The 26,892-nt window shown below is 37.9% G+C and overlaps 1 protein-coding gene across 2 annotated transcripts in view; it reads right to left on the bottom strand.

The window, feature by feature from the left end:
* Window positions 1-26,892, bottom strand: part of LOC143023841 (peroxidase-like) — a 724,944-nt gene that overhangs the window by 210,459 nt on the left and 487,593 nt on the right. For both annotated transcript variants that reach the window (XM_076182490.1, XM_076182481.1), the window contains exon 12: window positions 9,292-9,461. In XM_076182490.1, the coding sequence (XP_076038605.1) occupies window positions 9,292-9,461 (170 nt within the window). The remainder of the gene's footprint in view (window positions 1-9,291; window positions 9,462-26,892) is intronic.

Raw genomic sequence — 26,892 nt, 5'->3', positions numbered from 1 at the left:
ATATACAGGCACTCCTCCAGCACTCTACCCTATCTTAACAAGCATTAATTAACCTCACCAGCCAGTCCACTATCACTGTACCTCCTTTTTTCAGACATTCTCCATGACATTCATCCAACCCAGGTGCCTTACCTGCTCTCGTCATATTAACAACTGGCTTCACTTCATCTTTCCTAAAAAAAGTAAGTACAGAGGTAAAAGGTGCAAATGGAAAGATGATAATGGAAAAGAAGGCAGTAAGGGGAAGATGGGCAGAATATTTTAGGGAGTTGCTAAATGTGAAGGAGGATAAGAAGGGAAACATAGTTGCAGTGGGAAATGCAAAGAAAATGAGAGTGATGAGTGAGGAGAATGGAGGAGAAATAAGGAAGGATGAAGTGAAGGCAGTTGTTAAGATGATGAAAGCAGGTAAGGCAAATGGTCTGGATGGATGCCATGCAGAATGTCTAAAAAAAAAAGGAGGTACAGTGATAGTGGACTGGCTGGTGAGGTTATCTAATGTTTGCTGGAGAGAGGGTAGAGTGCTGGAGGACTGGAGGAGTGCCTGTATGGTTCCACTTTACAAGGGAAAAGGGGACAAGTGTGAGTGTAGTAGTTTCAGAGGGATTAGCTTGTTAAGTGTAGTTGGGAAGGCTTATGGGAGGATCTTGTTTGAGAGGATTAGGAGAGGAACAGAGGGAGTAATTGGTGAGAAACAGTGTGGATTTAGAACGGGTAGAGGTTGTGTAGATCAGATCTTTGTGGTAAGACAGATATGTGAGAAAGCAATAGGTAAGGGGAAGGATGTTTTTTGGGCTTTTATGGATCTGGAAAAGTCTTACGATAGGGTAGACAGCAAGGCACTGTGGGAGGTTATGCAGATATATGGGATAAGAGGAAAGCTTCTGGGAGCTGTCAAGAGTTTTTATGAGAGTAGTAGAGCTTGTGTCAGGATTAGAAATGGAAAGAGTGAGTGGTTTGAGGTAAAGGTGGGACTTCGTCAAGGATGCGTTTTGTCGCCCTGGCTGTTCAACTTATACATGGGTGGGGTAGTGCGAGAGGTAAATGCAAGGGTAGTGGGACAGGGATTGGAGATGGTTAAAGAAAATGGAGAAAAGTAGGAGGTGAGCCAGCTGTTGTTTGCGGACGACACTGCGCTTGTGGCAGGATCGGAGGAGGGATTGAGGAAGTTGGTGACAGAGTTTGGGAGAGTATGTAATAAAAGAAAGCTACAGATAAATGTGGGTAAAAGTAAGGTGATGAGATGTACAAGGGGTGAAAGTGGCAGTAGACTGGAAGTGAGCATTAAGGGAGAGCGACTGGAGGAAGTGGATAGTTTTAGATACTTGGGTGCAAATGTGGCAGGAAAAGGTGGAGTGAAGGTGGAGGTAGAATGTAGATTGAGAGAAGCGAGTAAATGCCTTGGTGGATTAAAAAGTGTAATGAGGAATAGACATTTGGGAATGGATGCTAAGAGGAGACTGTATGAAGGAGTGATTGTGCCAACAGCACTGTATGGGGCAAAAACATGGAACATAAGAAAGCAAGAGAGAAAGAGTTTGAATGTGTTTGAGATGAGGTGTCTGAGAAGTATGATAGGGGTTACTAGGATAGATAGAGTGAGAAATGAGGAGGTGAGGAGAAGAACGGGGGTGGAAAGGGAGTTGGGAGATAGGGTTGATGAAAGAGTATTAGGATGGTTTGGACACATGGAAAGAATGAGTGAAGAAAGACTAGTAAAAGAGGTATGGAAGGTAGATGTAGAGGGAGTGAACATGAGGGGACTTCCTAGGATGAGGTGGATGGATGGGGTGAAGGGGGCTTTGGGGAGGAGGGGAATGTCTGTTGAGGAAGGACGGGAGAGGACAGAAGACAGGGGTGAATGGAGAATGGTTGTATATGGATGATGTTGTGATGCATGAGGTGGAATGGACGGGGGGAAGGGGGGTGAGGTAGCATGTGTGAGCAAAATTTGACGCAGCCCAAAGGGATTTCTCCCCGTCCTCTCCTTTTATGCAATGGGGGGATGGAGAGGGGGGGTCACCGATTTAATGAAGCAGGCTTGCTGTGGATGTGCTGTGTCTTGCGACACTGCTTCTGACCCAGGGCAACAAGGTGCTGGGATGACCCGTCATCCAGGAGGTGCTAAGATAAGAGGGAGGGTGGAGGGGTGTGGAGTGTATTCAGGGATGGAATAGGTGGGAATGATTTTATGCCTTTTCCTTTTTGGCTACCTCCCTTGTAAGGGGGAAAAAGCCTTGGTATATGTATGTACAGAGGAAGACTGAATCACTACAGAGAGACCTGGACAAAGTCTGGGAATGGAGCCAAAAGTGGAAGTAAACTTCAACATTAAGAAATGTAGTATAATAGAGTTTGGAAAAAGTAAAAAAAATATATATATATATACACCCACTCCTCATTTAACGACCTACTCGGTTAACGACAACTCGGAGTAACGGCAGGCTTTATGACATTCGTTTAAGGTAAATCTCCCGAAGTTACGACGTTGTGTACGATAATTAAGTTGGCTGCGGCAAATTTGTATGATGTTATAATTGAACTTGTACGGTGGATATTACCTGTGAGGTAAAGCGTTCTGAAGCTTAAGTCTACATTACCATCCTGCAAGCTGCAAAAACTACCTGGGGTACAGAATATACCGGTAGTGGTAAATTTTTAGTTTCGACCAAGGGCGCAATATAACAATAGAAAATTAATTATTAATTTTGTAAATTATAATGTATCAACATAATATGCAATTGAGCGGAAAAAAAAGGTGCTAAAACAAATTTTGAAAGTAACGAAGTCATGTCGGACGAATGGTACACCATGTTTGTTATGATAGATGCCGATGTCGAAGAAATGAAAGGATGATAAATTCATCTAACCTAAACTAAACTAACCTAACCTGTGTTTGATAAATCATTACCTGCAAATTAAATGTCATCCGGCTCGTCCTCGTTGTCGTCGTCGTGAGAGACGTTGGCAGACAACAAGATGGTGTCCCAATCCTATGCTACCAACTTCGTTCATTAGCATATTTTCTTGAAGCATGGTATTTTTTACTTTCATTTCCACCCACAAAATTGCATATTACGTTAATACATTTTAATTTACAAAATTAATAATTAATTTTCTATTGCTATATTGCGGCCATGGTCGAAAACTAAAAAAATACCCCAGTATTCAATATGGAATGTCAGCATACGCAGATTTGGTCATATACGGTAATTTCAGGAACCTAACCACCATAAATAAACAGTAAATAAAGCTTTAATGTACTGTATAAAAGAGGGAAAATACACGAAAATAAAGATACATGTATTGCTGGACATTGTACATACAGTACATGTACATATATGTATACACTTTTGCTTAACGACCAATTCGGTTAACGACGGCACGCTGGTCCCAATTGTCGTCGTTAAACGAGGAGTGGTTGTATATATATATATATATACAACCACTCCTCGTTTAACGACGACAATTGGGACCAGCGCGCCGTCGTTAACCGAATTGGTCGTTAAGCGAAAGTGTATACATATACGTACATGTACTGTATGTACAATGTCCAGCAATACATGTATCTTTATTTTCGTGTATTTTCCCTCTTTTATACAGTACATTAAAGCTTTATTTACTGTTTATTTACGGTGGTTAGGTTCCTGAAATTACCGTATATGACCAAATCCGCATATGCTGACATTCCATATTGAATACTGGGGTATTTTTTTAGTTTCGACCATGGGCGCAATATAGCAATAGAAAATTAATTATTAATTTTGTAAATTAAAATGTATCAACGTAATATGCAATTTTGTGGGCGGAAATGAAAGTAAAAAATACCATGCTACAAGAAAATATGCTAATGAACGAAGTCGGTAGCATAGGATTGGGACGCCATCTTGTCGTCTGCCAACGTCTCTCACGACGACGACAACGAGGACGAGCCGGATGACATTTAATTTGCAGGTATGATTTATCAAACACAGGTTAGGTTAGGTAGTTTAGTTTAGGTTAGACGAATTCACCATCCTTTTATTTCTTCGACATCGGCATCTATCATAACAAACATGGTGTACCATTCGTCCGACATGACTTCGTTACTTACGAAATTTGTTTTAGCACCTTTTTTTTCCGCTCACAATATTGCATATTACTTTGATACATTATAATTTACAAAATTAATAATTAATTTTCTATTGCTCTATTGCGCCCATGGTCGAAACTAAAAAATTACCCCTACCGGTATATACTGTACCCCAGGTAGTTTTTGCAGCTTGCAGGATGGTAATGTAGACCTAAGCTTCAGAACACTTTACCTCACAGGTAATATCCACTGTACAAGTTCAATTATAACATCATACAAATTTGCCTCAGCCAACTTAATTATCGTACACAACGTCGTAACTTCGGGAGATTTACGTTAAACGTCTGTCATAAAGCCCGTCGTAACTCCGCGTCGTCGCTAACCGAGTAGGTCGTTAAACGAGGAGTACCTGTATATATATATATATATATATATATATATATATATATATATATATATATATATATATATATATATATATATATATATATACACACATATATCAGGACAATATAAAATTGGTACAAAGGAAGTAAAAAAGTTAGTTCCGAAAAGAACCTAAGGGTATTTATTAACAAAGACATGTCACCAGACAAGCATATAAACAAAATAGAGAAATCTACTATTTACTAAGATCAATAAAGGTAGCTTTTAATTACTTGGATGAAGTAATGGTAAAAAAAATATTAGTCACACTGATAAGACCAAGACTGGAGTATGCTACGACACTATGGACACCCAGCACAAAAAAGAATATAAAGAAATTTGAAAGAATCCAAAGAGCAGTAACAAAGATGGCCCCAACATTTTCAAAATTGACATATGAACAAAGATTGTCTAAACTGGAACTACTAACACTGTAACAAAGAAGAGGAAGCGGAGATTTATTGGCCATTTACAGAATCATGAAAGGCATGAAAGTCCTCGATAGAGAAGATTTATTAAAGTGGGATAAAAGAAAAATAAGAGAACATGAAAAAAACTCAAAAAGGATAGTTATAGAAGAGATCTGAAAAAGAATAGTTTTCCACAGAGTGGTGGATGTCTGGAACAAATTGGATGAAACAATAGTGTGTGCAAAAACCATACAAGAATTTAAGAACAAATCTAGATGCTGAGAGATACAAAGACAGATCACTACGGGCATAGCTCTCCTTCCCATATAATACAACTTGGTAAATATACACATATGTCCCCTTACCTCTTGATCAGATGCCATCAATAGGCATAAGTAGAATTGTAAATAATTATTGACGTGAGTATGTCTAATTCCTTGATAGAGTGGGAAAGAGATCTGATAAAAAGGAAGGGAAAGATTTCAGGTCAAAATGGTGTGTTTCTAAGGATAGAAACACTGGCCAAGTAAAGATTTTTATGAAAGATGCCAGAGCCATAAAAGAACATTCAGTGCCTCTGACTGTGTAAATGATGAGATCTTTTTGGTCATTTTGCTTAGTTGTAGTCAATTAGGTGCCAGTATCTAGACCTAGGATGCACCTAGGTAGTTTTATGTTTGTTTTTCATTTGGAAAGTAGTGTTAATTATAACTAGGTTGTGTTCTGTGGACAGAGAGAGTAACCTTAGGCTAGTGTTATTAATTTTGCTTACTCCATATTTTCCCAGGGTCCATGGCCAGAGATGATGATCTCTACCAACTCAGGCACTGAAATCGCTCAACAGAAGGACTTTGTCTTCACTGGGCGTTGCATTGAGTGCCATGTGAAGAGATTCGTAAGATGCATATTTTTGCTCATCAGCACTGATTGTTGGTGTGTATGCACTATCAATGTAAGGTAACAGTGTTTAGCAAGAGGAATGTGCCAGGTCATTAATCCTTGAGACACCTCTAGATGATTCATTAATCTTGGAAAAAAGTTTTGTGTGAACTGCAAATCCATCACCATGGATTCTAGATTTTGTGTCTTTGTGGCCCTTCCAAAAGATGCAGCCCTCCCCCACTTCAGTGAGGTTGTTTTCTCCTGCTAGTCTGTTTTAGCTCAATGCAGCTATGTCATTGTATTGGTTCAGTTCATAGGCTACGAGGGCTGACCTACAGTGTGGACGAGTTCTGGGTTCAGTATCCATTAGTATGCATATATTCCATTCAGCAATACTGAGTGGTATTTTTCTTCTGTTGCAACCACATTAAGAGATGCCTTGAAAGACACATTTCTTATACCCATGGTATAGTGGGGCAGTCAATTTTTAGGCCTAAGGTTTGTCCAAAGACCATTCCCGGTCAAAGGTAAGCAGTGGGGCTTCTGTTTCCTGCTGTTCAGCCATGATGAAAGCACATGAGATCTGGGCCTGTCCCTAACCACTCATTTGACGGCAATCACTTCAACACCGCCCGTGTGCAGGAATCATGCTAGTGGCCACATCCAAGATCTGCCACACATAAGAACATAAGAAATAAAGGAGACTGCAAAAGACCATAAGGCCTACACTAGGCAGCTCCGTATCCATCACCACCTGTCATCCCCATCCATAAAGTTGTCTAATCGTTTTTTAAAACAACTGATAGTTTCAGCGCTTACTACATGGTTACTAAGTTTATTCCATTCATCGACCACCCTATTTGTAAACCAATTCTTGCCTATTTCCTTCTTAAATCTAAATTTGTCCAGTTTATACCCATTACTGCGAGTCCTGCCCTGTTGTTTTATTATGATGACCTTGTTTGCATCACCTTTGATCCACTTGAACACTTCTATTAGATCACCCCGCACTCTGCGTCTTTCCAGAGAGTGTAAGTTTAGGTGCCTAAGCCTCTCTTCATAAGGCAAATTTCACTGTACTGATTCTAGTGAATTTATGTCCATTCTGTAGGACGGAGACCAAAACTGTACCGCATAGTCAAGGATGGGTCTAACTATCGCTAGATAGAGTTTAATAATTACCTCTGCACTTCTATTTGTTACCGTCCTAGCAATGAAGCCTAATGCTCTGTTTGCTTTATTTCTGGCGCTAATGCACTGCTTCCTGGTTTTAAGGTCCGGACTCACCAGAACTCCCAAGTCCCTCTCGCACTCAGATTTTTCTAAAAACGTGTTATCTAAGTTGTATCTATTTTCGGGGTTGTGTAGCCCTACGTTTAACACTTGCCCTATCCTATTGGCAGGTGATTTTTTGAGATGATGGTGATGAGATGGAGGTGAATGAAGCTTTGCTTGAGCATTGAATAGATTAGTATTTACCTAATTGTAGTATAGAGGAAAGGAGCAATGCTTTTTGGGTCCTGTCTCCTATTCTCTAATTTTCTAATATACCTATACTCAAGTTCATGTATGGTTACAACTTAATCTATATCTTTGATTTCCAATTATAATTGGAAATGATCATATTTAGATTTGAACTCATGTACTGTTTAAGCTTGGGCTATATCATCTTCTAAGCTATTCCATTTATACAACTTTTTGGAAAACTTTCTTTTTACATCCTTTCAATATGTGGTCTTTCTAAAATTACTTCCATGACCTCTAAAGCCTTCCCATCTTTAATCAGGAGATCTCTTCTATCAATGCAATCTACCCCTCTAGTGACCTGAATACTGTAATCATGTCACCTCTTTGTCTTCCATTTTTTAAAGTTGGTAGACCAAGTATGTTTAGTATTTCTTCATATGGTTTATCTGCCAGGCTGGGGACCAGTTTGATTCCTACCCTTTGTATTCTCTCAATCTTATCTATATCCTCCACTCTGTGTGAGGACCATACTGATGACTTGTATTCCAGTCTTGGACATATCAGGGTTTCGATGAGTTTTTCCGTCATTTCTTCATCCATATAATGGTACGCCAGTTTAATCTTCTGCAGAAGTCCTTATGTCTCTCCCACAATCCTGTTGATATGTCTGTCAGTTGCCAGGTTGTCTCTTAATCAACACACCTGAGTCTTTCTCCTCTTTTGTTTTCATACTGTTTGCTTTCCAAAGAATAGTTTAAGGATGGCCTTTTGCCATATTGCCCATGCACATTACTTTGCATTTTTTGGTACAGAACTTCATTTCCCATTCTTGGCTTCATGTAAAAGTAGTATCTAGATCTTTTTGCAATATTCTGCTGTCTCTTCCTTTTTCACTTTTATGATTTTTCTATCATCTGTAGACATGTTGGCGTAGCTTGTTGTTCCTTCAGATAATTTTTATGGCCATCGTGCATAAGAATCTAACCTACTCCTCTGAGGCCAAGAGGCTATTGAGATGCTGCTTTAACCTGCTCGGCTACAGGAGGTACAAAAATCTCTGAACTCGGAATGCTACTGGTTCCTGAGATTAGTAGATTGCTGTCTGCAACCCCATTTCCTTTTTTACCAGAGATCTGACCTCAACTTGTAGCAGGGGGCTTAACACAAGGATCAGGGAACATTAGGTTGACCTCCATCACCATAGGCTCACCAACGCAATGGTGGTGCATGTAGACAAATCTGGGCACCTCCCACAATGGAACCAACCCAAGGTATTACACAAAGGTATGGATAAGACCAGGAAATCCATAGAAGCTGCATACATCACTACTCGTCCCAACATCAATAGTACGGCTGGATGCTTCACTTGGGCTAAATCCTCAGCGGGTATAGCACTTCATGATTGGCTGTCTCAGCAGGCCAATCAGAACACAGCTTTCTATGTTCGTATACCCCCTTGAGCCACCAAGCATGTAAATAAACTCTGCACGATCCAGTATGCTCATTCCTTTGAGAAAGTCAACTGACAAAATGTCAGGAATAAACACTTCAGTTCCAGTCCATGTTTCCTTTGCTGTGTTTATGCAATAGTAACTCGGTCTGTTGAACACCTCATGTGGGACTCCACTCAAAGCTTTTTCCTTCAGGGTGTGCTCCCGTAGCCTTGTTCCTATCAAGGGTAAACTACAAGGAAGTGGGGCAGTGGTTGGTGAGCATCAGAGCATAACAATATTTGGGGCCCACTGCTCCTCTGAGATTCCCTGGCATTTAGCCTGAGGCTGCAAGGCATCCAGTTACTATGTGTGGGCATGTGGGGGCACAGTAGGAGTCTTGGTGATAAAAATGCTATGTACTGGCAGGGAAAGGCTTACACTCTCAGGTCTCCTTTTCACCACAAGAGCTAGCCAGAGGCTGTAACTGAAAACAAGAAGGCAGGCAAAGCTGCACTTAACACTAACTTATGCTATAGCATATGTGTCACATCACCCTGTGAAAGTATATCACACACACAAAGCACTAATATGGATTAACTACCTGATGTGAAAGATCCAGCCTGGCCTTCATGTTCATAGTAGAACCGATCCCCTTTCTTCAGGGCACTGAATTGCTCTGCAATAATGCAGGCAAAGGTGGGGCCAACCAATCCTCCTGAAACTGACCGTTCTGACATGCCCCCAGCAAATAGGTCAATGTCCACCTCAAACCTGAAATGAGTAAGGTAAACATTGTTGTCTTATTTTTTTATTATTATCATACTCCATTGATATTTTCAAGCCATGATGATATCCTCCCATATTCTCAATTTGGAAAACCAGTTAACATTTCCCTTGGAAAATGTTATGTATATGTATTAAAAACAATGTTCATATACATAGTTTAAAGAGTATTGAAATGACAAAAATTAAAGAAATAAATATGCCTGTAAAGTGCAGCCATCAATACACACACTGGATAAAAAATAGATAGGTAAAACAGGGTGGAAGAGTCATGTTTCTGACTAAGAAACTCTTAAATGTGACAAAGATCAGAGGAGAAAATAATGTGGATATGATCATGATAAAAGCTGAAAATAGTGACATGAAAAGTAGAAAATTTGTGGTGATCTACATACCCCTGAAAACACATTCTTGGAAAGAGAGTGACCATTCAAAAATGTTGGAACACAAGGCATACATTAAATGAAATGCTGAAAGGAGGAAATCTAGTAATTATGGGTGATTTTAACTTTAAAGAAATATATTGGGAAGAGATGACAGTGAAGGGTGGAGAACACTTTTGAAGAAACATACTACTGGACATGACCAATGAATACATATTGACTCAATGGGTAAAAGAGAATACCAGATACAGAAACAATGAAGAACTGTCAAGACTAGTTTTAATATATAGATCTGAGCCTGATATTGTGGATATAATGGAATACAAGAGACTAATTGGGAAGAGTGACCACATACTATTTGAGCTCAAACTAAAAGAGGAGATATTTATGGGGAGAAATGAGAAACACAGAAAAGGAAGACATATGTAACAAAATGGATTTTGGGAAACTTAGAAAATTCTTTCAAAAAAACAAGTTGGGGAAAATTCTTTAATGAAGAAACACAAGTGGAAGAGAAATGAATGATATAAAAAAAAAATCTATAATAAAGAAGTGGATAAATACATACCAAAACAAAAACAGGAAAATGTGTACATTAAGTGCTGGTATAACAAAAAATGTAGTGAGGCAAAAAATAAAAGAGATAAAGCTTGGAAAAGATGGAAAAAAGGAAAGTGGCAAAGATATATAAAACTAAACAAATAAAATGTAAAAATATGCAGGGAAGAAAAAAATATGAAAAAACATAATGGACAAATGTAAAGATCAAACTAAATTATTCTATAGATATGTAAATGGTAAACTAAAAAATAAACAGGAAATAGTAAAACTATGTCAAGGAAACATAGAATATACAAAGCATATAGAAATGGCTGAAATTATAAACAAAGATTTCAAATATGTATTCACAAAAGAAAATATACACAATTGGGATGAAGGAAGGGGAGAAAAATCCCCCTCCCCTCCATGAAAAAAAAAAAAAAAATTGTGACACAGAATGAAATAAGGGACCAAATAATGAACATTGATGTCAGAATATCACTTGGCCCATATGGAATTGCAAACTGGATACCAAAATAATGTATAGATGAACTAATAGACAAAATATATAAGATAACAGACTGCTCACTCAAAGAAAGAATGATACTGCAAGACTGGAAAAATGCCAATATTGTGCCAATATATAAAGGGGGAAACAAGGAGGACCCAACAAACTATAGACCAGTCTCCCTTACAAGTACAATAGCTAAAGTTTATGAGAAAGTTATCAAAAGTAGATGGACTAAACATCTGGAGAACAATATTGTAGCGTATTCACAGTAAAGACATGTTTAGGTTAATGGCGATATGCGCCTTTTGTTTTTGTTTTGTTAAATGTTGGTTCACGCGCTTCTTGGAGCGCCATGATGTAAAAAAGAGTGTAAAATATACAAAGTGCTGAAAGCCTATGTTTCCCTCTACCCTTCCATGTGACAATGAAGAGCAGGGAAACTGATTGGCACAACAGGAAAAGCCAATACATAACAAATATACTGAATCCAAGATGTTACCATACTGCATATGATAGTGACCCCTTTCTAGTTTTATGTTCTCTATGTATATTCTAATTCCTAAGAAAGGAAAATTAAGTGTTCAGAAATTAATATATTTACATATACATTGTATGATTTAGGTTACATTCAAATTAGTGTATGGAAATTTAAAGATGTATTTCCTTTTTTTCTTATGATGTATAATGTATGATTTATGTTAGTGACCATATATGTCAACATATCAGTTTTTGGAACTTGTTATTTGTCGACCCGTCCTGAAAAGAATGTTTTGGTTGATTGATTTATGGAGTTTTTGGCTCGAAGGCCAAGCACCGGAGCCGGTAGGCCATTCAGCGCATATTTATCTTTTAGTTTAAAAATAAAATAAAAATAAAATTCAAGTAAAACAATTAAAACAATAGACATTCACGAACACACTTCAACAACACACACTCACAAGCATTCACACACACAATTTTAAATTTCATAAAATAAATTTATGTCTTTTAAAAACTTTAAAACGTTCTTCACACAAACTTCCTCCCCTAAAATTTCTTTAAAAGATAAATCTGTTAAAAAATTTGCCCTGCGCTTATTAGAGAATGCAGGGCACTTAACTAAAATGTGTCTTATTGTCAAAACTACTTATTGGGGGGCCAGCCTTTCTGCCCCACTTGCCATTAAAAATTTATGTGTAATGTAGGAATGGCCAATTCTCAGTCTTGTCAAGACAATGCTAGACCTTCTGTCAATAGGACACTTCCAAGGGTTCACCAAGGGGTGAATTTCTTTTAATTTATAACTGCCATCCAGCCTTGTCCATTGCTCTTGCCACTTCTTCATTGTATAACAATGGATCACTTGTTTCAAGTCCGTATGTGGGACTTTTCGGTCTGTTATATGGGTGAGCCTAGTGGCGGCTTTGGCTGCAGCATCGGCTTTTTCATTTCCAGTGACACCCACATGGGACGGCACCCAGCAAAATTTTACTTTTATCTTCTTTCTGTTGTTTATGAAAATCAGCCATTCCTGTATTTCTAGCACTAGAAAATGATGGGGCAACAAATTATTTACAGAGGATAGAACGCTCATGGAATCCATAAAAATAACAATGTTCCTACCACACAGAACAGAATTAAAAACAAACTTCAGGGCGTTGCTGACTGCCAGCAGTTCAGCAGTAAAACAAAGCTAAAATCAGGCAACTTTCTCTTTAAAACTGTGCTATCAGTTACAACAGCATACCCAACACCGTCTTGGGATTTTGATCCATCTGTATAAATAAAAATTGCATCAGCATGTACTGATAAATGTTCTAAAAATTCATTTTTTAGCTCTACAGCAGTTCTAATTTTCTTCTTTTTAAGAGGACATATTTCAGTGGGGCATCGGTTCCAAGGAGGGAATTTGGGAGGCGTGATCTCAGCAATTGTGTTAGGAACAAGTCCTACCTTCTCTGTCCCAACTTCACATCTCACTTCTAAAGGTTTTGGCAGAGTTCTTTTCCCTGGAGCTCTGTCTACCGGCTGCTTTACAAATTTGAAGTTTGGATTCTGTTTGGATGTCAAGACACAAGATATATATCTAAGGCTTAATTCCTCCCTGCGAATATACAGGGGAGGAATTCCTGCGTCCACATACAAGCTATCCACTGGAGATATTCTATAGGCTCCCGAACAGATCCGTAAAGCCATATTGTGGACTAAATCAAGCTTCTTCAGTGAACTTTTGCATGCAGATCCATAAATTTGACATCCGTAATCCATTTTGCTAAGGCACAATGTTTGGTAAAGCCTTATTAAAGTTACACAATCTGCTCCCCAGTTGAAAAGAGACACTACTTTTAGTATATTAAGTCGCTATTTGACAGTGTATACAACCTAGTTTATGTGATTTGTGAATGTCAACCTTTTATCCAATACCAGACCCAAGTATTTTACTTGATCTTCATACGGTAATATGACACCCTCTAAGAATAGTGTTGGTATTTCTTCCTTGCGTCTTAGTCTGGAAAACCTTATGGCTTTGGTTTTTTCAGCAGAGAATCTGAAGCCCCTGCTATTAGCCCATGCTGTTGCTAAGTTAATAACCTCTTGAATCTTTTGGCCCGTTTCTAATGTTGTCGATTTGCTGCACACAATAGCGAAGTCATCAGCATAAGCTAATCCATGAACTCCTGTGGGAACTTGTTCTAACAAACTATTAATGGCTATGCTGAAGAGTGTAGGACTCAGAACACTTCCTTGGGGAATCCCTTCCTCTTGGAGATATGCACAAGAGAAAGAAGAGCCCACTCGGACTTTTAGATAACGGTCAGATAAGAAGTCCTTTAAACAATTGAACATATTACCCCCGATACCCCACTCTGCAACTTGCTTCAGAATGCCTCCCCGCCAGGTAGTATCGTAGGCATTTTTCAAGTCAAAAAACACACCAATGCTGGAGTTCTCCATTGCGAAGGCATTCTGAATCTCATGAGTGATAAAAAGTAAGGGGTCTAGAGTGCACTTATTTCTTCTAAATCCAAACTGTCTGTTAGATAGCAGATTTTTAGATTCCAAAAACCAAACTAAACACGTATTAACCATTCTTTCATAGATCTTACAAATGCAGCTTGAGAGAGCAATAAGAATGTTTTGGTTCTTTCTCGTTGGTACAGTCGATTTAGTAACATCTATTTATGTTACTCTAAAGGGGATTCAAATTCATGTGCCTTGTGGCATATTTGATAGTATAAGGGTGGAAATACTATACCAGAAAGAGCATATAATTAAGGTATGTAAACCCAGACTTCATATTGTATCAAGGATTAATTATTATCCTTGTTCTAATTACAAAGAAATAGAAATGTGGAGATCAGGGTATAGATCTACTGAATGAATGTAGTGGTTATATGGATTCATTCTATGTCTTATATGTGTATGTTACCTACTTTGAGTTAATAGAAATTATTAATACTGATATTCCAAATTTGAATGAGGAAATTTCATTGTATTCTAAAATTAAGGTTAAATATATATATTTTTATATGAACATCTTTGTCTAACCTCAGTAGTTGACAAATATCAAATTTGTTCAGTCACCTTTAGGGTATGAGGCAGTACCACTAAGGAAAGTATTGTCCTCCTTGATCTCATATTTATCAATACTATTATAGGTATTGGAGGTGATTCGTGAGCCATAACAATTGGGGGCCTGTCCAGGATCTGTGACCTTAGCCAACTGCCATCCAAGGATTGAATATCCTATCCAGTGATTAATAGTACCGTCTGATGGTTAGTAGCCATCAACGAAAATTAAGGTATGTCACAAACTGCTGAGATTAGGTTGTGTGAAGTAGAATTGCAGAGAGGGTAGAAATTCCTGCAAAGTTTGGATTTACATAATTTTCAGCAGTGCTCAGTAGAGAAGTTACGACAGTTAGCAACCATGCATATCTTTAAAATGTAGCATGAAGGGAGATATATAGAAAGAAATAATTGACACACTAGATGAGAGGGGACTTATCGAGGCAGTTGATGAAACTCCTGAGTTTGGAGAGGAAGTACATTCAAGTGAGAGGTTATTACTTGAAAAACTTAAAATGGAATTTCAACTGAAAAAGTTCCAACACGAGTTAGAGAGAGAAAAGATTCAGGCAGACAAAGAGGTGAGACTATAAGAATTAGAGGTTGGAGCTATGACAGTAAAAAGTGGTGGAGAAGGAAGAGATGACAGGGTTAATCAATTACCTGAGTTTACAGAAGAAGCAGAAGACTTCTTCATCCAATTTGAAAAGATGGCCACAATCAGAAAATGGGACAAGGAGGATTGGGCAATGTTGGTGCAGACAAAATTTCGAGGAAATACTAGGGAGGCCTTTGCATGTTTGACTATGGAGGAATCTCTGGATTATGATATTGTGAAGGGAGCAACATTCAAAACAGTAGAATTAGCTCCTGAGTTGTATAGGAGGAGATTCGGGAGCATAAAGAAAATGAATGACCAAACCTATCTTCAATTGGCCAGGGAGTGTGGCATGAGATTTAACTGGTGGTGTAAGTCAGAGGAAGTAGAGACTTTTGAGGAAATGAGACAGTTGGTCTTGTTGAAGCACTTCACAGATATCAATCACCCTGATATCAAATATGAAATCTGTAGAAACCAAATTAAGAGTTTGATGGAGGCAGCAAGGTTAGCTGATCAATTAGCTGTATTTACTTAGTTGAATTTTATGGGACAAGAGCTATGCTCATAGTGACCCATTTTCAAATCTCTCTACATCCAGTTTATTCTTAAAATCGTGTATAGTTCTGGCATTCACTGTTTCTCCATTTAGTTTGTTCCAGATATCAATCACTCTATGTGGGAAGCTATTTTTTCAGGTCTCTTCTGTATTTACCTAGTTGTACCTAGTTGTATTTTACGGGAAGGGGAGCTATGCTCGTGGTGTCCTGTCTCCATATCTCATTTTATCTAAACTATTTTTAAATTCATGTATTGATTTTGCACACACCACTTTCTCATCTAACTTGTTCCAACTGTCTATTACTCTGTGAGGAAAGCTGTTCTTTTTCAGATCTCTTCTATAGCTGTCTTTCTTGATTTTCTTTCCGTGCCCTCTTGTATTTCTATCATCCCATTTTATCAGATTCTCTCTATCAATAATTTCTATGCCTTTCATGATTCTGTAGTTATCAAATCTCCTCTCTTCTTTGCTCTAGTGTCTGTAGTTCAAGTTTTGCTAGTCTCTCTTTATATGATAGTTTTGAGAGTGTTGGTGCTAATTTTGTAATTGCTCTTTGTATTCTTTCAATTTTTTTATACATTTTTTTTTGTACTTGGTGACCACATCATTGCTGCATATTCCAATCTTGGTCTTATCAGAGTGATTAGTATTTTCTTCACCTTTTCTTCATCCAGGTATGTAAATGTCACTTTGATTGTTCTTATTAAATTATGTTTCTCCAAGAATCTTATTTATATGTTTCTTAGGTGAAATATTATTCATAACGATGACTCCCAGGTCCTTCTCATTTTCTACTCTTTTTATTCCTTCTTCTCCCAATTTATATGCTCCTGTTATTCTGTTTTTGCTTTTTCCAAATTCCATTATACTACACTTTTTAGTGTTGAACTCCATCTCCCACTTCCTACTCCATTCCCATACTTTATTTAGATCACTCTGTAGTGACTCACAATCTTCTTCCGTGTTCACTTTTTTTAATAGTTTTGCATCATCTGCAAAGAAGCTCATATAACTTTCAATTTCTACGTCCATATCATTAATATATATAGCAAACATTATTGGGGCCAGAACTGTTTCTTGTGGAACACCACTTATTACTTCATCCCATTTTGAGTGTTTGTCTATTATCACTACTCTCATTTTTCTTTCTTGCAAAAAGTCTTCCATCCATTTAAGCAGTTTGCCCTGTATTCCTCCTTCAGATTCTAATTTCTTAAGCAACTTCTTATGTGGTACTTTGTCAAAAGCTTTTTTTAGGTCTAGAAATGCACAATCAGCCCATCCATCTCTTTCTTGTATTATATCTATTAGCCTTGAATAGAAAGATATTAAATTAGTGATGCATGATCGTCCTTGTCTGAATCAAAATTGCCTTGGATTTAGCACGCTGTTTTTTTTTCTAAATATTTTACCCATTTACTTTTGATAATTCTTTCACAAATTTTTGTTATTGTACTTGTTAGAGAGACTGGTCTATAGTTGGTAGGGTCTTCTTTATTTCCTCCTTTATATATATGTACTATATTTGCTTTTTTCCAATGTTTTGGAACTTTTCCTTCTTTCAAGGAACTGTTTATTATGCTATGTATTTTGTCTGCCAGTTCATTTCTGCATTCTTTCAAAATCCAGTTTGCTATTTCATCTGGTCCATGCGATTTTCTAACATCAAGATTACTCAAGTGTTTCATTATTTCATTCTTTGTTACTTCTATTTCTTTCATGGGGGGACTTTCTCCTTCCATTCGATCTCTTCCGGTTGTATATTGTCCATTGTAAACACTGATTTAAAATGCCTGTTCATAATTTCCGCCATTTCTATTTCCTCGTGTATTCAACTCCTCCTTGTCTTAATTTCTCCAAATCTTGTTTGTTTTTCAGTTTGTTGTTTACAAATCTGTAGAATAATTTTGGTTGATCTTTACATTTTTCTATGACATCTTTTTCATATTTTCTCTTTTCCTCTCTGCACGCTTGTACATATTCATTTCTATAACAAGTATATATTTTCCATTTTTCAGGTCTTTTGTCTTTCTTCCATTTAGTCCAAGCTTTGTCTCTTTTGTCTTTTAACTCCCTACAACTTTTGTTGTACCAGCACTTTACATATTCTTTTTCTTGTTTTTGTCTTGGGACATACTTTTCCACTCCTTTTTTATAAATTTTGTCAAAATATTCCATTTCTCTTCTACTGTTATATCTTCTTTGTGTATTCTTTCCCAGTTTTCATTTTGAAAGAATTCTCTTATTTGATCAAAATTTGTTTTTTCATACATCAATCTTCCTTTTCTATATTGTTCATTTCTTTTCATGTATTTTTTCTCATTTAGCTCTAGTTCTATCAATATGTAGTCACTTTTACTTATTGGTGCCTGGTACTCTATCTTTTCCACTATTTCAGGTTCTGATGTGATTATTAGGTCTAGTCTCGATGGTTCGTCTTCATTTCTATACCTAGTGTTCTCCTGAATCCATTGTGTCATTGTATGGTCAATAATCATCTCAAGTAGAACATTTCCCCATGAGTCTTCTGTGATGCAAAGAATGTGTGCTGAGTGGGTTAAACTACAAACAAGGTGGAATAAAGAATATAGGACACTGTTATGAAAAGAATTATAAAAGAGAAGGCTACTTTGATGCCAAATAAGATCATTACAATCCTCAAAGAGCGCAAGATAGAAAGAAACCTAGGAGCCCACCCTGGAATGGTCCTGTGAGACATCAGCAGAATTTCACTGGTTACGTGAATAAGCAGGAGAGGTCACATGTGAAGTGTTATGGCTGCAGTGAAAGTGGTCACATCCAATATCAGTGTATAAATGTATCCAAATCTGCTGGTTTAACTGTGGCGTGGAAGGAACCACAGGGGAGTTAGGTGTGGAATCTAAAGTGAAGGACCTGAGTGTTGGGAGTTTCCAACCATTCATTACCGAGAGGACAATTTCTTTACCTGGTGGATCTAAGAAACAAATCAAAATTCTGAGGGATACTGGAGCAAACCAAAATATAGTCCTCAGAGAGACACTAGAGTAGAATGAGAGTGAGAGGTTTGAGTGCTAGATTAAACATCCCATTGTACTACATAGATATTGATACTGGTTATGTTAGTGGCAATATGAAAGTGAGAGTTAAAGAAGAACTTCCTATAAATGGTGTAGAGATGTTGTTGGGTAATGATTTGGCTGGAGATAAAGTGGTCCCAGAACCAAGAATAGTGTCTAAACACCTTGAGAGTATAATAAATGAGAATCTGGATGCACTTTGGTCCCCAAAATCCATCAATTTACACTCTACAGGAGATGTTCCAAATATTGAACTTCAGAAGGATATCCATAATGACCATGGGAGTGGAAGAGAGATTCCAGCCATAGAAAGTCAGGATTTTCTAAGTGGAAGTAGAGTGAATGCAATCAAAGAGAGCGACATAGAGACCACAGATGATAGAAGTATCCAAAGAATTTATCCAGCTTGTGTAGTAACCAGATCTATGATGAGAAATATGGAGACTTGTGGCGAGGACATGGGCCTAGGTGATATATTTGATGAGAGCGAGGAATCCAAGCAAGTGAAAGATGAAAGTATAGAGATGAGGTTGGAGATAGTTCCTGATTTTAATGTTAACAGGAGGGAACTTATTAATGCCCAATGTGGTGATCCCACTTTGAAGGAATGCTTTGGAGAGGTGAGTAGAAATGGTGTGTCTGATGACAGTTCTACCGGATTTTATATTTATGATAATGTGTTAATGAGGAAATGGAGACCTACGAGTGTACCCGCATCAGATCATTGGGAGTTGAAACGACAAATAATGGTATTTAAGAAATATAAGCATACATTGATTGCCATGTCCGTGAATCTAGTCTGGCAGGACATCTAGGAGTCAGGAAAACGGCTGAGAAACTGTTGACTTAATTTTATTGGCCAAATTTGAAGAGGGATGTTGCAGAATTTTGCAAAACTTGTGATATATGTCAAGGATTAGGTAAATCAAACCAGGTAGTCCAGCGAGCACCATTAAAGCCCATACCAGCATTTTGTAAACCATTCAGTAGAATTATAATTGACTGCTTTGGACCTTTACCGAGAACTTGGAAAGGAAATTCACATTTGTTAACAATGTGTGTTGCCACTAGTTTTCAGAGGCTATTCCACTCCAGAATATTCATGCCAAGACTATTGTGAGAGAGTTGGTGAAGTATTTTTCTTGGGTAGGACTCCCGGAAGTAATCCAATCTGATCAAGGAAGTAACTTTACTTCAGGCATGTTCAAGAAGACTTCAAAAGGCCTACACATTGAACAAAGGTTATCTAATGCATACCATCCACAATCCCAGGGTAGTCTGGAGAGATTCCACCAAACCCTTCAGAATATTCTCAGAGTGTACTGTGAGGAACTTGGAATGGACTGGGATGAAGGAATTCCACTAGCTTTGTTTGCAATTAGGAATGCAGTGCAAGAATCGACTGGATTTAGTCCATTTGAATTGGTGTATGGTCATGAGGTCAGAGGTCCTTTGAGTATGATGAAAGAAAAGTGGCTTGGCAAGACTAATAAACCACATTTATTAACATATGTATCAGAATTCAAAATTAGGTTGATTACAGCAAGAAAACTTGTTGCAGAGTCTAAAGGATGTACAACAAGACATGAAAACTTGGTATGACAAAAAGACAAGGGAGAGAGAATTTAGACCAGGTGATAAAGTTCTAGTGTTGTTACCTATTCAGGGAGACCCCCTGAAGGCAAGATCCTTGTGGTCCTTGGAAAATTGAGAGGAGAGTTGGAGATCTGAACTATATTGTGAACACCCCTGGTAGGCGTAAGAAAAATCAATTACAGTATGTCACATCAACATGATCAAACCTTACCATGAAAGAGATGTGGAGAATACGAGAACATCTGAGGAGATTAATGAGTTGAGTTGTGGCATGGTCAATGTGAAACAAGACACAGATAATGAAGAGAAAATTTAGCAGGTGTAAAGGAAAAAACTTGGAAAATTAGATAGTGTTGGAAAACATAGAGTGTAAGTTAAATCAACTAAGCACTGAAAAAAGGAGTGATATTAGCCATGAAACTAATAAATTTATATCTTTATTCTCGAATACTCCAAGAAGGTGTACCATCATAGAGCATGATGTTGATGTAGGTGATTCTATACTGATATAACAATATCCATATCAAGTCAACCCACAGAGAAGGGAGATTATGAGGAAAGAGGTTCAGTACATGTTGTTGTTGTTGTCGTTCCCTAGACTGTCTGTCCGAGCAGTCCCGTCTCCCCAAGGAAGGCCACAGCCGAAACTGGGTTTTCCCACAAATCCTTTATAGAGTGTATGTTGTGTTGTTTGCGTGCATGATTGTGTATAATGCAGTCTTCCATTATGTGTTGTATGGTATGGGGTGAAGTGTTACATCCTGGGCAGCTGTTCACAACACGGTCGTCCAGCCTCTTCTGGTAGCTTAGAAGTGCTGGGTGGTGACCGCATCGCAGTCTGGCCAAGTGGACTCTGTCCCTACGTGGGAGAGAAGATTCAGAAGGGTGGATATCAGGGGGTCTGGCATGCAGCAGTGTGTTGTCTTTCAGTGTGTTAATGGAGCGGTGAGTGATATGATTATGAATATGTTTCCGGAGGCTGGTATTTGGTGGTTGTGGAGGAAGAGAAGAGAGTATCTGTGTGTAATAAAGGTCTTTGGGTGTAGTTTTAATGTACATGTTGGAAAATAACTTGATAGAGGAAAGTAATAGTGCTTGGAGTTCACCATGTGTGTTGCTACAAAAACCAGGTGGTGAGTCATTTAGATTTTGCAAAGACTTTAGGAAGGTGAACCAAATAACTAAAAGCAACTCCTACCTGATACCCAGATTGGATGACTGTATGGACTGTGGGAAATGCGAAATTTGTCAGTAAGTTTGACTTGCTGGAGGGATACTGGCAGATAGGTCTAACAGAGAGAGCTAAGGAGACATCTGCATTCACAACCATGGATGGTCTATATCAGTACAAGGTGATGCCATTTGGAATGAAGAATAGTGGTAGTACTTTCCAGAGGTTGATAAATGAAGTATTAATAGGTGAGGTGGATGTACAATGTACATTGATGGTATAATAAAGTACTCTGAAAATTGGGAAGATAATGTGAACCAGCAGAGATATTTAAGAGGTTAAACGATGCTAACTTAACCATAAATTTAGTTAAGAGTGATTTTGCCAAAGCTCAAGTTTAATATTTAGGTTATATGGTAGGTCAAGGTAAGGTGCAACCTGTTGATGCCAAGGTGAAAAGTATCAATGAATACCCCGTGCCTAACAATTGCAGAGAGTTGCTAAGATTTTTAGGTATGAGTGGATACTACAGAAGGATTTGTAAGAATTTTTCAACTGTTGCCCTGCCATTGACTATACTGTTGTCCAAAGGAGTAAAATTTGTGTACTTACCTAATTTTTATCTAGTTGTATTTTACGAGAAGGGGAGCTACACTCGTGGTGTCCCGCCTTTGTATCTCGCATTGTCTAGTTTGCTCTTAAATTCATGTATGGTTTTTGCACACACAATTTTTTTATCAAGTTTGTTCCAAATGTCCACCACTCTATGTGAAAATCTGATCTTCTTCAGATCTCTTCTATAACTATGTTTTTTGCGTTTCTTTCCATGTCCTCTTGTGTTTCTCTTGTCCCAATTTAACAAATCCTCTCTACTGAGTATTTCTGTGCCCTTCATGATTCTTTAGATGGTCAGTAGGTCGTCTCTCTTCTTTGATCCAGAGTCAGTAACTCTGTGGCAAGCCCTTCCTTACTTAATTATTGTATATGTATCTCCTTTACTGTATATGTAACACTTCTTTATTATACATGAGTACTTAATATTAACATATAAAATGATGTATAGGGCACTTATATAATGTAATGACTACATAGGCTTACTTATACAATACATTTACAATAAATATATGTAGATATTAAGTACTCATGTATAATAAAGAAGTGTTACATATACAATAAAGGAGAAACTGACAGACATCAATGACAACTCTCTGTTCTTTCTGAATACGTTTCCATAGTCAAGTATATCCGTGGCAACAACAATGTCATCGCTGATTGCTTATCTCGCACATCGTGCGCTGTTACACTTGATGCTTTTGACTTAAGTGGCATCGCTCAAAGTCAGACAACAGATGACGAACTGGAAACTTTTAAGCCTAGACTCTCTAAATTCACTTTACCCTCTGATTTGATACCTCTACTAACACTCCTCAACCTTTTGTTCCATTACCCTTACGTAATGGCGTAGTCTCTTCTTTGCATAACCTTTATCATCTTGGTGTTCAGTCCACCTCAGCCCTATCTCCCTCATGACCTTCACTCTTCTCTAAAGTTTGGGTAAGAGTTGACAGAATTCGTAAGAGATTGGAGGCTCTGTACTTGGTCCTTATGATGTCATTCGAAGTGAACCTAAGTACTGTACTTCATCCTTAACCTACCTCAAGGTGAAACCTCAATTTCCATTGATTGTTTGAAACCAGCTTTCCTCCCTGTTTCTCCTCGCCCTAAGACCCGTCTCCATGTAACCACAAACATATCTTCAACACCTTCCACTCCTCCTGTTCCTACTTCGGACACTTCCAGTGTCATCCCACCGAGTCCCATACCACCCACAGCTGATGCCAATGACCTTGGCCACCCTATCACCTCTTCCCCTCCCTCCCACCCTCATACTTCCACTCTTCCATACACAACTCGTGCAGGCAGGACCATTAGGTTTCACGATAAATCTGATTTTTACTACTACTAATTCCATTCTTCTTTGACGCTACACTCTCAAGGGGGGAGTACTGTGGCAAGCCCTTCCTTACTTAATTATTGTATATATTTATTGTATATGTATCTCGTTTATTGTATATGTAACACTTCTTTATTATACATGAGTACTTAATATCAACATATATCTATTGTAAATGTATTGTATAAGTATGCCTATTTAGTCATTACATTATATAAGTGCCCTATACACAATTATATAACCAATTATATATATGTCATTAGGCGTACACTACAGGCATATGCGTCTATGCCAATTTTACATGCCATAGCATTAAGGTATTTAGTATAATGTTACTCTTAACCATTTTGCTTGCATATTCCTCATTATATTTACCTAGTTGTATTTACCTAGTTGTATTTTGCGGGAAGGGGAGCAATGCTCGTGATGTCCCGCCTTTGTATCTCGCAGTGTCTAGTTTGTTTTTAAACTCATGAATGGTTTTTGCGCATACTATTTCATTGTCCAGTTTGTTCCAAGTGTCCAATACTCTATGAGGAAAACTGTTTTTCTTCAGTTCTCTTCTATAGCTATGTTTTTTTATTTTCTTTCCATGTCCTCTTGTGTTTCTTTTGTCCCAGTTAAGTAAGTTCTCTCTATCGAGTACCTCTGTGCCTCTCATGATTCTGTAGATGGTCAATAGGTCACCACTCTCTCTTCTTTGCTCCAGTGTCGGTAACTCCAGTTTAGCCAATCTCTCCTCGTATGATAGGTTTGCACGTGCAGGTGCCATTTTTGTAGCTGCTCTTTGGATTCTTTCTATTTTCTTTATATTCTTTTTGGTACTGGGAGACCACAATGTCGCCGCATACTCTAATCTAGGCCTTATCAATGTAACCAATATTTTTTTCATCATGTCTTCGTCCAAGTATGTAAACGCCACTTTTATTGATCTTAGCAAGTTGTAAGTCTCCCCGACAATTTTGTTAATCTGTATATCATAGGACAAGTCGTTCGTGATAATTACTCCCAAATCTTTTTCGGATCCTACTTTCTTTACTTCTTTGGTTCCAATTGTATATTTTCCTGATATTCTGTTTTTGCTTTTTCCAAACTCCATTATGCTACACTTCTTAGTATTAAAGTCCACTTCCCATTTCTGACTCCAGTTCCATACCCTATTTGGGTCTTCTTGCAGTGCTTCAGTCCTCATCAGTTTCTATTTTCCTTAGCAGTTTGGCGTCATCGGCAAAGAAGCTCATGTAGCAGTTCACGTCTTCGTCCATGTCATTCATATAGATAGCAAACATTATTGGTGCCAGCACAGATCCTTGCGGTACTCCACTGATCACCTCTTTCCAATCTGAATATTTTTCTCTGAGCACTACTCTCATCTTTCTACCAGTCAGAAAGTCCTCTATCCATTTTAGTAGGTTTCCTTGTATTCCTCCTATGTGTTCCAGTTTTTTTAGTAGTTTTCTGTGTGGTACTTTGTCAAAGGCTTTTTGCAAGTCTAGGAATGCACAATCAGCCCATCCATTTCTTTCTTGCACTATGTCTATTAGTCTTGAGTAAAAGCATATTAAGTTTGTGGAGCATGATCTTCCTTGTCTGAATCCGAATTGTCTTGGGTTTAATATGTCATTGTCTTCCAGATGTTTTACCCATCTATTCTTTATTATTTTCTCACAAATTTTGGCTATGGTGCTTGTTAGTGATACTGGCCTATATGTAATTGTTCTCTTGTTTCTGTATATTCTTATGTATATACCTAGAGATGTTTGTATCTATTGTTTTGCCTAATCTTTTTCCCGCCTGGCACCAATGTATCAGGAAGTAGGGCACAAGCGCGTCATGATGCCAAGGCTGGGCCCCTAGCATTCGCTGGTGACAGATTGTTTCCAGCCATACTTGTGTGTAGACCTACGCAATAAACTCCTACCAGAAAGTACAGTGTGTTTGGCACTTACCACAACTCCAATTTAGCCAGTCTCTCCTCATATGACAAGTTTGAAAGTACTGGGTCACCACATTGTTGCCGCATATTCTAGTCTAGGCTTTATCAGTGTGACTAATATCTTTTTAATAATTTCTTTGTCCAAATATGTAAATGCCACTTTTATGGATCTTAGCAAGTTATAGGATTCTCTGACAATTTTGTTTATTTATATATTATAGGACAAGTCGTTTGACATAATTACTCCCAAATCTTTTTCAGATAACACTTTCTTTACCTCCTTAGTTCCAATTTTATACTGTCCTGATATTCTATTTTTACTTTTTCCAAACTCCAATATGCTACACTTCTTAATATTGAAGTCCACTTCCCATTTCTGACTCCACTTCCATATCGGTTTTTACTTTCCTTAACAATTTAGCATCATCTACAAAGAAGCTCATGTAACATTGCACATCATCATCCATGTCATTCATATAAATAGCAAACATTATTGGAACCAATACAGATCCTTGCAGAACTCCACTGATCACCTCCTTCCAACCTGAATATTTTTCTCTGAGTACTACTCTCATCTTCCTACCAATCAGGAAGTCCTCCATCCAGTTTAATAGGTTGCCTTGTATCCCTCCTATATGTGTCGGGAATAAATCCCAACAGAGGCATTTTTTAGAGTAAATAAACTATTATTACAAATTAATATAGACATCCGTGGTTATGGCCTCAGTTAATTTAGTGAATGGATAGCTGTAGAATTAGGATTAAGATTGAAATAAGCTGTATGAAATTTGTATTCTAGAAACTTAGTATATGAAACCATGCATAACAAATTATACAGTCTTACTTTTTTCCATTCAGATAGGTGGCCTATCATTTTTGTTTATATGTGTGAAAATATTATATAAAACATTGTATAAGGGACTCTAACCCCTCTCAGGAATGTCAAGTTACCAACATATAATTTTCATTATTAATCTTTTTATTTACCACTTGGTGACTTCTCCATCTTGAGTATTGGTTCTGGTGCATTGCCATCTATAGTTCCCATGTATGGGGATTATATATATTATGTATTGTGCAACATTTTCACTTCAGTTAAGGTGAAGTTGTACCTCCCATAGACCCTTGGCAATGAGAGGTCAAAGGTCACTAAGCATTCAGGGCTAGGAGGCCCCTGCCACCCCTATAACGTAGTTGAGTACAAGTCAAGTTCAAGACAAGAGATGTAACTGACCAGAAATGTTAGTGATTCGTGACTGGGGAGTGACATGAAATTACCCCAATCACAGACCTCATATATATCAGGTGTGAAGTGCATATATGATGTAGCGCATGTTAAACAAGTGAGGGGATTCTATGAGAGAACCGCTCCCCTCAACACATACCTTTATCCTTCTCCCCATTCCCATACTCATCCTCCATGCCAAGCCCGAATTCATTGCACACATCACTGTCATTAACCAGAACAAAGACGAAGAAGATCTCCAAGTGGCCCCAAGGCCATGGTAAGTCACAAATTGAGTCACATGAAATATCCAAACCAACCTGAATGATTGAAAT

Source organism: Oratosquilla oratoria, chromosome 3 (assembly GCF_046742065.1).
Source record: "Oratosquilla oratoria isolate Oo_2021 chromosome 3, ASM4674206v1, whole genome shotgun sequence".
Classification (NCBI taxonomy): domain Eukaryota; kingdom Metazoa; phylum Arthropoda; class Malacostraca; order Stomatopoda; family Squillidae; genus Oratosquilla; species Oratosquilla oratoria.
The sequence above is the reverse complement of the archived record's forward strand: the minus strand, read 5'-3'. Positions and strand labels throughout refer to the sequence as shown.